Raw genomic sequence first — 13825 nt, 5'->3', positions numbered from 1 at the left:
AATCTAGGACAAAGCAAACTGCAGCACTTCAGCAATCCTTGCCAGTGGTCCCTCCCTCTACTGCAAGGGAAAGGGTAGGCAGTAAAATGGCATTAGTACCGTCTGCAGCAGACAGGTGGCCTAACCACAGGACCCCACAGTCCTCCGGTCTGAGATCCTTTGTGGGAGGAGCTGCTCCAAGAGCAATTCACTGCCTCTCACAGCCCAGGCTCCTCACCAGCCACTGCTAGGCCACCATCCCACCTTGAAGGAAGGACTGACTGTAACTCAGAGAATAGGCGGCAGCTCTTCTGAGTTTCACTCATACCTATTTGCTGGTGTCCAAATCCCAGTGCTATTACTGCTGTCTCCCAGGAAAGAAAACCGAAGAAGTTCCAACTTCTAGAAACACAGCTAACACTGTCTCATGAGAACCTGGCATCAGTGGGATTTACCATGTAGGAACCAGAGAAGCTCTCACCTACAGTTTTAGGGCCACAGCTATAGAAAGCTCCAGTGTTATTCACAGCTGTCCCTCAGATCAGAACAGTAGTCATCCATGTCCCAGAGTTCCAGAACTGCAGACAAAGCCGCACGCTCTGATGTTACCCTTGCTTTATTTGCATACACTATGGGTGAACACCGAACAAGAAATTGTGTGAGGCTTACAGAGCACTCTGAAGTGAACAAGTGTTTGTTAAAGTCCCGGAAATAGGACTTCTAATGAGTAAAGGAAAGGTGAAAGTCAGTGAGAACTTTTCAGATCTGCAGAGAGACATTAGAAGCTCAGAACAGCCAAGTTCAATAGAAAACAGACTTCGCCAAAGGAGAGTTATAGTGAACATGTTAGAAGTACAAAGTAATTCTGAAGACAGCAAGAGAAGTAACTTGGAGAATGCACATTAGCTTTGTTTACTATTATTACTATTTCTTAGTTTTATTATTAGCTTTATTATTATTATATAGTAGCTCTCCCAGCAGAAACCTATTAGGCCAAAATGGAGTCAGATTATATATTCCAATAACAGCATTTAGCCATGTAACAAAACACATGAATGTACTGAACTCACATTTGCATGGCAGAAACTACCAAATAAAAAGGAAGAAAGATGAAGCAAAACTACAGAAAACCATCAATGACTGAAGGAAATTTAGCTATCATTTAGCCCAGAGACAACATATAAAGTAGATTTAAAAATCTAATTAGCCCACAAAGATACCACACAGCTGTTTTAAGGAATCCACTCAGACACTTGCTCCGTTTCCTGCTCTGCCCATCTCAGTACATTTCTGTGCCACTAGAGTGTCCATTCTGAAGCCTAGAGCTTCTCTCAGGCTTAAACTTCACTGTCAACTACATTACTCACTGTTTTTTAAAAATGGTTCTTAGTACTTGAATTCCCAGGAAGTTGAATTCATATATCTACTATGAAAGAAACAGAACCAAACCTCCTACAAACTACGTCATGGTTAGGAGTGGGTTTTGTAACCTCTTTATGACTAGTATGTTCCTTTGTCTACTTTGCAATGTAGAATTTCTCACGTTCTAACTTTGCTGCCTATAAGAAATACACTTACTGGTAAAGATGCAGTAAGGGTTGGAAAAAGACATAAATCCTTACATACTAAGGAATGGATCAACTTAGAAGATTTAACAGTTAGATATATTACTATTTCTTAAGGGAGAATATATTCCACTATACTAATACCTGGGGATTTCAGTATTACCTTCCTTAGCAGACAGACAGAAAATCCAGTTGAGCCATACTCTAAAGCAAGTGGGCATTTACAGAATATTTATTGCAGCTGCAGAGTACACATTCTTTTCATTACATGCCGCATTCTTTAGGAAAGATTAGATACTAGGCCAGAAATGCAAGTCTCAGTGCAGTGGCCCGTGCTTATAATCCCAGCACTAGGGATGCCAGGAAAATTCCACATTTGAGGCCAGCCTGAGCCGTGTGGGTGAGAACCTGTCTTAAAACAAAGAAGTCACAACAGAGTAAAACTGTAAGTCAAGAAAGGAGAATATACAAGGGAAACAGATTGCTCTTAAATGACCTTATAGATGGAAATAAAACATCTAGGAACAAATGAAAATGACAACACATTAGAAGAAATATTGAGATAGGCTATGCAACAAATAAATACATAAAAATAGAATAAAGGTCATATCAGAAATAAAATTTAGACCATAAAGAAAGTGTAAAAGACCAGTTGCCTTTTTAAAAAGATTTAAAAATCCCAACAAACCTGTAAATAGACTAAGCAAGGAAGTGAAGACGCAAATAAAACCATAGAGGATGGATATCATAAAAATACAAAGAAGAAACTATGAACCATTCTTCTAAATTCCAAAAAACTATACAAGGCATGATTAAATTCCTGAACACACACACAGCCTACCAAAATTTAGCCAAGAAACAAAGTATGAACAGATGAGCAGTGGGCTTGAAACAGTAATTGAAGGCCCACAACTTCTTTCCTCGATCTTCTCATCTCTAGACACCACTACACTGGCCTGGTTGAGGCTGTTTACAGGGGAATGGAACCAGAGAATGTCATGTTAAGTGAAAAAGCTAGACACAGATTTATAGATCGCATGTTCCCGCTCACACTTGAAAATTAACACACAGCAACTTGAAAGCACAGGCAATAGATAAGTAAAGACTGAGGAGTTCAGGGAGGAGAGAAGTGTAGAAGGGCATGATGTATGTCCACCATAGTGGACCACTAGTCTGTACAATTAGTATGTGTTAGCTACAATAAATTGAGATGAAAGGAATCCTGTCCACCTCTTTTTGTAAGGCAATTTAAAGGAACTGACATACCAAAGTTTCTGTAAAACAGAAAATAAAATGTAAAAAACAAAAAACATACCATAACCAAGTAGGAGTCATCCTAGGGATGTAAGGATGATTCATCATATTCAAGCCAATAATGTGATGCAGAACAGTAACAAAATGAAGGACAAAATCCCTGTGGTTATCACAATATATGTAGAAAAAGCATTTGATAAATTCTCAGCACATTAGGAATTGTCATAATACTAAAGGCTGTACAGTAATAAAGAATATGACATTTAAAGACAAGTGAAAGAACTTAGAAATTAATCCATGCTGATACAGCCAACTACTTTTTGACAAAGATGCAAAAAAAAAAAAAACCATACAGAAGATAAAGAATAGCCTTTTTGATAATGGCAAAATTGTATCCACATAAACAGAAGATAAAGAATAATGGTATTAAAGTCTTCTCATGATTACCTCCTCCTTTTAAACCACTTCCATCAGTTGGATGAAGCACGTTGGATTTATCTAATGTGTAGAGATGGAAATGCATGATTATCTGTAAGTCTTCTCCATGTGTCAGGTCTACTGCAGAGCTGGACCTAGACATTTTCCTAGGTTGTCCTATTTGAGTATGTTACTAGAGACTCTAATCCAGCCCTCTCCTTTCAGATGAATCTTCTGTCAGTGAAGTCTTGCCCTCAAGTTATCAGTTCTCTTTCTTGTCCCTTACATCTTGTCCCAACACAAAGTTCAAACATTTAAATTGTATTACATTTGTGTATGCACGGAGGTCAGAGGGCAACTCGGAGGAGTCTGTTTCCCCTTCTACCATGTGGGTCCTTGCAATCATACTCAGGCTGTCAAACTTGGCAGCAGATACCTGAGACCTCTCATTGGCTCTTGATCATTAGATTTATCTTTTTGACAACACTGTCTGTTTGTTCAAACCACTTCATTCAGAGTTTCAAATCTGCTCATATCCCCCCCCCACCAAACTGCACATGTTATTAATGTTTTCTCTCCCTCTCTGTAACAGTGTGCCATAGCTATGCTACAACCTGTGTACTACACTGTTTTACAATTCCCTCCACCAAATAAATTAGTTCACAACATAATTCAGCTTCACTCAGGATAGCAGGACACAAGCAGATGTTACAGTTTGAATGCCCATTTCCAATAGAGTACTTGAACCCTCTTAAGTACTTCTATTGGTGTTCTGCTCTTCTGCACTCTTGCAAGAGTGGCCATTACACTGCTGACAGAATTCTAGGGCTTCTCTACCTTGCTGCTCCAAACTTGTTCTAAAGACACAAATCAAAAGGTCAGATTTACCACAACAAAGGCAACATTTCTTGGTAACACTTTTTCTCATTGATGTCATAACAACACAGAGGAGAAGGGGTTTATGTTGACTAATGGTTTAAGAGGTCACAATCCATTCTGGTGGGAAGGGCACAGAAGCAGTGGGAGCTTCTCTGTGGCAGTGGCAGCTTGTGGTGTAACGTAATGTCTCACAGACTGGGAAGCACAGAGCTCACACAGATCCTGCAAAGCCCATTCCCAGTAGTCCACCTCCTCCAGCCTGACTGCACAGCCTGCCCAAACAGTGCCATGGTTCAAATCATGGTCTCATGGTGGAGCATTTCACATTTAAACAAGCTGGGAATCCTGCTACTTAAAGTGTTCACTTAGCCTCTTCTAGTGGAAGAAACCAGCAGGCAAACATGAACAAACCACAGAAGAGGAAAGAGCAAACTGTCAGCATTTGCAGATGGATTGATTACATACCTAAAACATTCTAAACGCTCTCACACACTCTCACTCCACATACAGAAGCAGATGCCTTACACATATTAAATATGCACTTGGCCACCGAGCTGTGCCTGAGCTCAACCTTAAGTGTTGAGGATTGAACCCAGGGTCTCGGCATGCTACACAAGCCCCTCTCCCACCCAGCTACATTTGCAGCCCTGCTCATCCTCAGTTAAAAAAATATACAAGCAGCACTTTGATAACTGAATCCTAAACACTGACAGAAAAGCTTAGTCAGGTGGTGACATAGAAAATAGAAGAAGAGTCTGGAAAGGTGGCCCAGTGGTTAAAAGCATTGGCTGCTTTTCCAGAGGACCTGGATTTAATCCCTTGAACCCACATGGTAGCTCACAACTGTGAGTGTGCTCTTCTGGCTTCTTGGGGTACTGCAAAAACATGGTACACTGTAGAGAGAAGCCTTTTCCTTGCCAGCTGCTTTGGTTTTTCCCCACCAGTCACCTGGGCTCTGCCGCGTTGTAGTCCCCAAATAACGCACAAGACGCTGTATTAACTATGAAGCTGTTGGCCTTGCTTGTTTCTTACTGGCTAGCTCTGACTTAAGTATTTACCCCATAACTGCCAATCTAAGTATTTCTCTTACCGGACAGGCACCTTTCTTCTCTGGTGGGCTGCATGATGGCTCCTGTGTTTCTCCTACCCAGAGTCCTCCTGGACTCCTAGTCCCACCTATCTTGCTTCCCTATTGGCCAACAGTGCTTTATTGACATATACACAGGACTTCCCCATCATCTCTTTTCTGTCTAAACAAAAAGAAAGGTCTTAACTTTAACATAGTCAAATTATATATAACAGAACAGCTATCAAGCAAGAACACAGTTATAACATTTTGTCTATCAACATTCAGCAAGGTTTAAAGAAAACATCATCTATCCCATCCTTGTGAGTCCAAAGTCCTATATGTAGCTTATCTTTTATCATAACTTAGGAAAACTATAATTATAACTATCTGCCTTCAACTCTATCAAAGACCACAGAAGGATAATATATAAACACTAGGATTGACAGAGACATCTTGCTGCCTGGACAGTCACCTGAAGTTCCTCTGTAATGTTGGGGCATCCATCTTCAGCCCATAGGCCACAGTGTGTCTGGAAGACTTCTCAGCAAAGCAGGAAATTTCAAACTGTCCATCAGCAGTCACTTTCCTGTGGGTCCTGCATATCCAGTTTATAGAGCAACAGTCAAGCAGTCCAGGCAAGAGCAGTTTCTTGCCCAAATGGCTAATCTTGACATGTTGAAAGCAAACTCCGTAACAAGTTTCTTCGATACCCATCTTCCTCTCAGACGTAATTGGTGCTGCCAGGAGCAGATATTTCTCATTGTCAAGAAAAACCCTAAACCATTTTAAATGCCATTTTCTGAAGGTCTTTGAAAGGTTTGAAGACTGTCTATCTATCTCAAATATATCTCTGTATATCTAGAAAACCTAACTTACCTAACTGTAAGTTCTGACTATTATAAGTAACTATCTATAGTCTGTATTCAATTATGCATTATGTTTTAAAAGATTAGTATAAACACAATATTTAATCAAGAGGAGAAATATACACATCACAAAATTGATCTTGACTTTGAATCAATAAATGAAAAACCATACCAATACAAAGTATTCATTTCCATACCATAATCCCATTTTTCCTTTAGAAAGAGATTGGTTGTGATCATTAAACCAATTATAAGCAACCCCATTCAAACGAAAACAAAGATTTATAAACAATATGGGGATTTGGACGTCACTCATTCCAAACTGCTTCGTGCTGGAAGGGGGCGCTGTTCATACCATGGGGATCATGACAAAACTCAGAAACCTGTATAAGTCCTTATTTTGGGGATCTGTAAGACTCTGTCATCTTAGCTGTCTCAATTGTTGGAACACCTGGCCCACTGCTTCCTGGAGTCTTGGTTCATCAAACCACAGAAGCCTGAAAGGAATCCACAGCTTGCCATTTTCTGTAGAAACATAAACAAAAACTCTTTTCCAAAGTAACATATTCTTATAATACATTTTGAAGTCAAGGCATTTTCAAAAGATAGAAGTTGGATTAATTCAGCAGCATTTATAATCAAGTGTACTTTAGCAGTTGTTCCTTCCTTAGCAATCAAAAAACTGAAAAACACAATAGCATACAGTATCCAGACTCCCTGTATTTTCCATCTTTACGTGGCTTATTTATTTATCTATTATTACTTTATTTCTTTTACTTCTATTTATTTTTCTCTGAGACAGGGTTTCTCTTTGGAAATCCGCCTGCCTCTGCCTCTGGAGCAATTCCTACCAGTGTGTGCCACCACAGCTGGCTTCTCTATTTACCACTATGTCGTTTCTTTTTCTCTCTCAATTCTACGTATATTTTTAAACACACTGTAAAGCTTTAGAGGTTTTTCTTCATCCAAGTCTGACTTTACTGTAAATCTTTGTTTTTCTGGCCATGTGTCTTATCTGTTAAAACCATGGCTGTTTAAACTGCAGTTTTTCCAAGATTGCGTGCGTTAAGCGTGATTCCAGCTCAGTGTCTCAGTCTATGCTAACATCCAGCAAAAGCTGCTGGCTTGGAGATGTGGTCACTGCCACTTCCAGCTGTATGTACACACCTTTTAATCGTTAGCAGGGCCTCTTAAAAGAACCTTGGTTTTTTTTTTTTTCCCTTTCTTATGCTGAGTCAGGAAGACTCCCTTAAGTGAGCCGCGTGAGTCTCTCTCTGCTTGTAGCTAGCAAAACAGAGCCCACCTGAGAAAAATGCTGCTACCAAGAACCCATGCTTTTCTCCATTCTTTTGTTTCTAAAATTCCTTTAAAGCTTTTGTCGTTCTATGAGGCAATTCATTGATCCCACTCCTGATCATCATTTGCAGAGAGAAGCCTTTTCCTTTTTTGTAGAGAGAAGCCTTTTCCTTGCCAGCTGCTTTGGTTTTTCCCCACCAGTCACCTGGGCTCTGCCACGTTGTAGTCCCCAAATAATGCACAAGACGCTGTATTAATTATGAAACTGTTGGCCTTGCTTGTTTCTTACTGGCTAGCTCTGACTTAAGTATTTACCCCATAACTGCCAATCTAAGTATTTCTCTTACCTGACGGACATATTACTTCTCTGGCGGGCTACATGATGGCTCCTGTGTTTCTCCTACCCAGAGTCCTCCTGGACTCCTAGTCCCACCTATCTTGCTTCCTTATTAGCCAACAGTGCTTTATTGACATATACACAGGACTTCCCCATCAGTACACATACATGAAGACAAATACCTAAACACACAAAATAAAAAACAAAATAGAGGAAAAAATCATTTTGAACACAGCAAAAACTCCCTATCATAGTAGCAGCAAAAACACTCAAAGTACTCAGCAGTAAACAAAAATATGCAAGACTACTAGGTGTGGCAAAGAATCCTGATAATTCCATCATTTGTAGCCAGAGTGGGAGGATTGAGTTTGAGGAAAAAATGACCTAGAAGAAGGAATAAAAGCCTTAATCATGCTATGCGTGTGAAGACCCAGCATGGTATCAGCACAGTTTTCTTCAAAATTACTTCCTAAATTAGTTTAAAAGTTTCTCTATAGGTAGAAATTCCTTACGAGAAGCTAAAGAAATCTAGTGGAGGCAAGATAGAGATGGGGTAGGAATGTCCTAAAAGTACTAAAACAGCAGTTGATACAAAAATATATGTGGGACCAAATCAAACAGACAGTGGGAAGTTTCCAGAAGCATCGTCCTAAAGCACAGATAAGGCGACAGTCCATCCTCAGGCTACAGTAGGAGGTGGTTTTTGTGGGATTTGTCTTGGTGGATGCTGGGCCAGACTTCCTCTTTTAAAGCAGTGCTTGCTGCCAGAAAACCTACAATGGCCTCCAATAGGTTAGGGCTGAACATTTTTGTTATGTGGTGAATACAAAGCTAACATTAATAGTTCCACCAATAGATCAGTCATTCTATTGTAAAAATTGCTTATGAGACTGTGTGTGTGTATATAAAATGATGAAATTTATGTAAGATGAAAAATGTGTGTGCCTTCATTTAATCATGTTGGGACTAGAGGTTGAACCAAAGCACTTACACATAACTAAGCAAGCACACCACTGAGCTCTGCAAATCTTTTGGTATGTTTTATTTTGGAACATTAAATTACCCACTCACAGTGGGTGAGCTCAATCAGGCCTTGAACTTCTGATCCTCTTGCCTTAGTCTCCAAAGCAGCTGGGTTAGAGCCTGCATTATTAGGTATGGTTCATTTGTATTAAAATTCTTAAGTATTTCCAACAGCAAGTCTGATCCAAGAAGAATCGGAACTGCAATTTCCCCTAACTTTTAAACATTTATAATTACATATATTTTAAAGGCAATGAAAAGTGTACCCTGTATACTCTTCAACTCCAGGTTTGTGAAATTAACTTTGCAGGTACATAGAAGGTGACCTAATGACTTAAAACAAACCAGTTTTACTTCCTTCTTTCTATGGAGATGCTGTTTCCACAGTTTCATATGGAAAACCGCCAGTTGTGAAACAGGCCCTCCAATATGAGAATCCAGAGTTTCAAAAAGTGGTATAGATTTCCCCCTAGAAATGCAATAAAGTACTGTCAGCACCTTCCTCAACCTTAACAATAGGTGACATTAAGGAAGCTCTACCAGTATGTGGGTGCTGTCAATCAGTGGATGGATGCTCATTGCTCATGCAGTTTGCATCATCTGCAGGCTTCTATAGAACAACACACCAGTATGTTTTGGGCCCAGTCAGTGACAGCACTCACTTCTGTGGACAGTAAAGATACAATGTCTTTGGGTATGCAGTCTATTGAAGAAACTGTCTCTGCATTTCTATTTTTAAAATGGCCGTCTTCCCTAGTATAGAAAAGCATGCTTTGAGCTGGCATGGTACTTCAGTTGATAAAGCACAAGGCTATAAAGGGCTTGCTTTGCAGGCAGGACCCGGAACTGCGTGAAAATACCAGGCATGCTTGCGATCTCAGCACTGGGGATGAAGACAGACCAGGTTCCTAGAACTTGGTAAGCTCCAGGCCAAAGAGTGAACCTTTCTCAAAGGAGGTGGATGACATTCCTGAGAATGACGTCTCAGATGATACTCCTGCCTCCAAATACACAAGTGCATGCATACACGGGCTCAAACACACTTTTTTTTAAAAAAAGAAACATGCTAAGTCTAGGATTTGGAGAAAACTGACCGACCAAGAATGAAATCCCAGAAGAACACAAACATCCTTTAGCCTGTCACCCTGATTTACCATGGTTGTTCCAAACTCCATCCTTCCTGCCTTGCTCTTTGTCAAGTGTGGATTACTTGTGGGGCTGTTCCTGTTCTCCCTGTATCATTGACAATCTTTGGCCACTTGTGTTTTGTTGACTAGTTTTACAGGGGTTCTGGGCAGTTGCTGAGCCATCAATGCAGTTACTCACAAAACCCCTTGCTGGAATCTGTTGGAACTGTATTGACTGAGGTTTTGGAGGAGGAGACATCTGCCAGTGCTGCCTTTCTGCCCTTGTGCTTTAACTTCTTAGTCTCATAGGATGTTCTACATATAAAACCATCCTAATTACAGATTTTAATTTTTTTCCTTTTCACTTGAGATTGTCTTTTATTTCTCTTTCTTGCCTCATTGCTATGGTTGAAACTTTCACGGCCATGTGGAATAGATGTGGCAAACTTGGGAGTCCTGGTCTTATTTCCTTATTTTTACTGGATTGGCTTTTATCACATTAAGTTCTCTTTTAGTTCTCTCTCCCATATCCCCAGAGCCCTGCCACAGCCAGCTTTCTGCATGATGCAGCACACATGGGTTCATAAAAACACCCAAGGTTGGCTCAGAATTCAAGAGCATCATAGTGACCAGCATAAGGGGAGTCATAGTGCCCATCAGTCTGCATTGTAGCCATGATCTCTATAGTTACAGAGACTTGGTGCTTCGGAGGCCCCTGACAGCACCCTATATTGACTTCAAATTCAGGTCTAGTAGCTGAGGCTTGCTCTAGGAAGGGTGAGGCTGAAACAGTACGTCTTCCCTGGGATAAAGGGATCTGTCAGGATCAAGTTTAGGAAAGAAATGGGGCTGAGGAAGGTCCAAAGGAGGAAATTGAATTGAGAGGGAGCTTAGACATGTTGGAAGGAATTGGGATCTTGGAGCAAAAGTGTAGTCCTGGATGCATGGTCCTCTCGACTCGCTCTACTAGACTTTCCCCTGCCTCATTTTCCCAAAAGGGCTCTTTGTGGCCCTAGATCAGGGGGGCCAAGGCTGACTCTGACCTGAAACTCTTGACAACAGTGACACCATTGCCTTTCCTTGCCCATCTAGGTTCTGCTTGCTGCCCATCTTACCAAGCTAATCCACTGTTTAAGAATACAGTGTATAATATAAAGACCAACAAAGAAATTAACACCACAGCTGGGGTCACTATCAGAGAGGCTGAGGAAGTGTCTGACCTGTCTCTGGCCCACAGCTGCAGTCCACCTCATGGTTCTAACAGACACTGTGTGCATAGTTTCTCAGTACTAGACAGAGTCAGTTTCTTGCCCTGAGAGTTGGGTACACAGGCATTTGTATTTTTCTACACAGTAATGTGTGTCTTCCACAGACTACAGCAAAAGCCTGGAAAGATTTCCTGTACAAGCCCATTGAGCACAGAGGCCTTGCATCTCTTGCATAAAAGCAGCCAGGCCACATGTGAGCAGAGCCAGGTGGCTTGGTGATTTGGCTTAGGACCACATTTTGCCAACTCCAGATTAAACAATTAAGACCTTTTAAAAGAGTATAATGTAGCCATGCCTTATCTTGGGGCCTCCGAGTAGATATTCTAGACAGGGATTTAGATTAGCTGTAAGACTGGAATATTTGATCTAAATCTGACTTTATGTGCATGGGCCACACACTTAGAGGAGATAGCTATTGAAGTGTTGATTTCACCAGGAATTCATCTTTATTAGCGTTTTTAGATGAGCTCATGAAGAGTGTGAAGCGAGGTGTTTTAAACATGGTCTTTGTTCCCAGCAAACATTTCCGGTCTCTAGCTTGTTCCTGGGGATGATTGAGTTTATTTAAATTATAGAGCTGAAAAACATGAACTTGAAACCTGGGTCATTGTGCTGCAAGTTAGTCTTTCCCACCTTATTTTAATGCTGTCAAAAATACTCTTATTGCAGATTGTCTCCGAAGCTTCACTGACCTAGAGGAACTTGACGAGACAGAGTTGTATATGTGCCACAAGTGCAAGAAGAAGCAAAAGTCCACAAAGAAGTTTTGGATTCAAAAACTTCCCAAGGTCAGTGAGTTTCAGTGTATTCTCTGGAGAAGATGCGTGAGGAGAGTTAGATTATTAGCTGTGAGCTCTGCGAACGGATCTGGGAAGTTCGCTAAGGTTTGCAGTCAGAGCTGAAACCTGGTAGTTTATAAGGTACGCAGGAAAAGAGCAGTCTCGGGATCAGAAGAAAAACTGGCATCAGATGCTGGAACTGACAGAGCTGGGTAGTACTGAAAGGCGAGTTGTCCCCGGGCCTTGTCCTCAGACTTTGTCCTGTCTATCACCAGGTGCTGTGCTTGCACTTGAAAAGGTTTCACTGGACAGCATATTTAAGAAACAAAGTTGATACGTACGTAGAATTCCCGCTGAGAGGCCTGGACATGAAGTGCTACCTACTAGAGGTAAGGAGCCGGGAGAGGAGTCTTCATAGAGAAGCAGGCACTGGGTTGTCCTTGACAACTGCTCCTAACTCAGCTCTTGGGTCCCCTCTCCTTTGTCTATAGCCAGAGAACAGTGGCCCAGAGAGTTGCCTGTATGACCTCGCTGCGGTGGTGGTGCACCATGGCTCTGGGTGAGTCGTCACCTTCTTGGAGTTGGGAGTACTTGGGAGCCACACAAGAGGGCCTGAAATTTCTAGTCGTGCCCTAAAAATGGTTGCAGTGTTGCTCTGTGGATCATGGAGGCCATGCGAAAGCAGAATGGGGCAGTGCATCCTCTACCCCCACCACTACAAACTGGCTCCCTCTGCCAGTCCAGACTTAAGTGGTAACATTTGCAATAACTCACCCGTGCCATCTACTTTAAAGATTCACTTTTAGTTTTTTGTAGAATAAGTCTTTTGTTTTGTTTTGTCCTGGAAGCTTGTATTTGGGGTTTACCTTTCTGATTTCTGGTCTGATAAAGAATAGTTATTTTACTTTCAAACTTGGACTGGTATACTTGGGCAAGCTACCATCCATAGCACAAATCCTTTCCCTCACTGTGTAGACACCACTCCACTGACCCGGAGCAGTGACTCTGGGGAGGCTGAGCAGCCTGTTGCTTTTACATTTGTAGTCTCTCTTAGACTGAGAAAATAAGGTAGATTCTGAATTAATAGGAACAGGGACACTTTTAAGTGTCTTTACTAATGAAGTATATTTATATTCAACCTTTTTTTTCTCTTGGAATTCATAAGATCCTTTCTGCCATTCAACTCTGTACTGCCAATCCAACACATTTTTGTACATGGCAATTGTATTTTTTTCTAATGTCCTGTTCCTGACACTGTTGGCACTAGAGAGTTTGTGTTCTCTGGCTCTCTGCACAGGGTCCTCCAGTGATGCCTCGCATATCCCTTATCTCTGAAGCTGTATCTTTCCCTAGTGTATGGGAAAGCAAGATTCTGCTAAGGCACTTTGTAGCAGCTATGGCAGTCTTCACCTGCTCTTTCCGCCCAGGCAGAGCCCTTTGTGACTAAGTCACAGGGGAGGCTTTCTTCAGGGCACACTGATGTCTAAGCTGGGGTTTTGCCCCAACTTTCTGACAAACAATCTAGCATCAGTTTTGCATGTTTTCAGAGGCTTCCACATATACTTATGAAGGCTGTCTGCAGCTCTCTAGTTTCTGCATGCCTCAGCGCCATCTGCTGTATGTTCTAGAAAGTTATTTCTGTGGTCGGTTGGTGTATTGTTTCCCCAGTGTCAGTATATTCCTTGTCTGTGGGTGTAGAGGGAGGTGAACACAGTTCAACTAACCGTCTCAAACTAGACATCTCCATTCCTTAATTACTGTACTTACTAATACTTTTAACACTGCACAGCAGGAAAGATCCTTTAGTGACTCCTGTAGTCTTTTATCCTCGTCTTCGAGACAGGGTCTCACTGTGTAACACTAGAACTTGCTATGTTGACCAGGCTGGCCTCAAACTCACAGAGGTCCGCCTGCCTTTGTCTCCCAAGTGCTGGGATCAAAGGTGTGCGCCACCACCCAGCCCTTT

The 13825-nt window shown here is 41.5% G+C and overlaps 1 protein-coding gene across 2 annotated transcripts in view; it reads left to right on the top strand.

The window, feature by feature from the left end:
• Positions 1 to 13825, top strand: part of Usp3 (ubiquitin specific peptidase 3) — a 74822-nt gene that overhangs the window by 58522 nt on the left and 2475 nt on the right. For both annotated transcript variants that reach the window (XM_040739495.1, XM_005075512.4), the window contains 3 exons: positions 11750 to 11868; positions 12135 to 12248; positions 12351 to 12418. In XM_040739495.1, coding sequence (XP_040595429.1) covers positions 11750 to 11868; positions 12135 to 12248; positions 12351 to 12418 — 301 coding nt within the window. The remainder of the gene's footprint in view (positions 1 to 11749; positions 11869 to 12134; positions 12249 to 12350; positions 12419 to 13825) is intronic.

The sequence above is a fragment of the Mesocricetus auratus genome, unplaced genomic scaffold (assembly GCF_017639785.1).
Source record: "Mesocricetus auratus isolate SY011 unplaced genomic scaffold, BCM_Maur_2.0 Super-Scaffold_100691, whole genome shotgun sequence".
Lineage (NCBI taxonomy): Eukaryota > Metazoa > Chordata > Mammalia > Rodentia > Cricetidae > Mesocricetus > Mesocricetus auratus.
The sequence above is the reverse complement of the archived record's forward strand: the minus strand, read 5'-3'. Positions and strand labels throughout refer to the sequence as shown.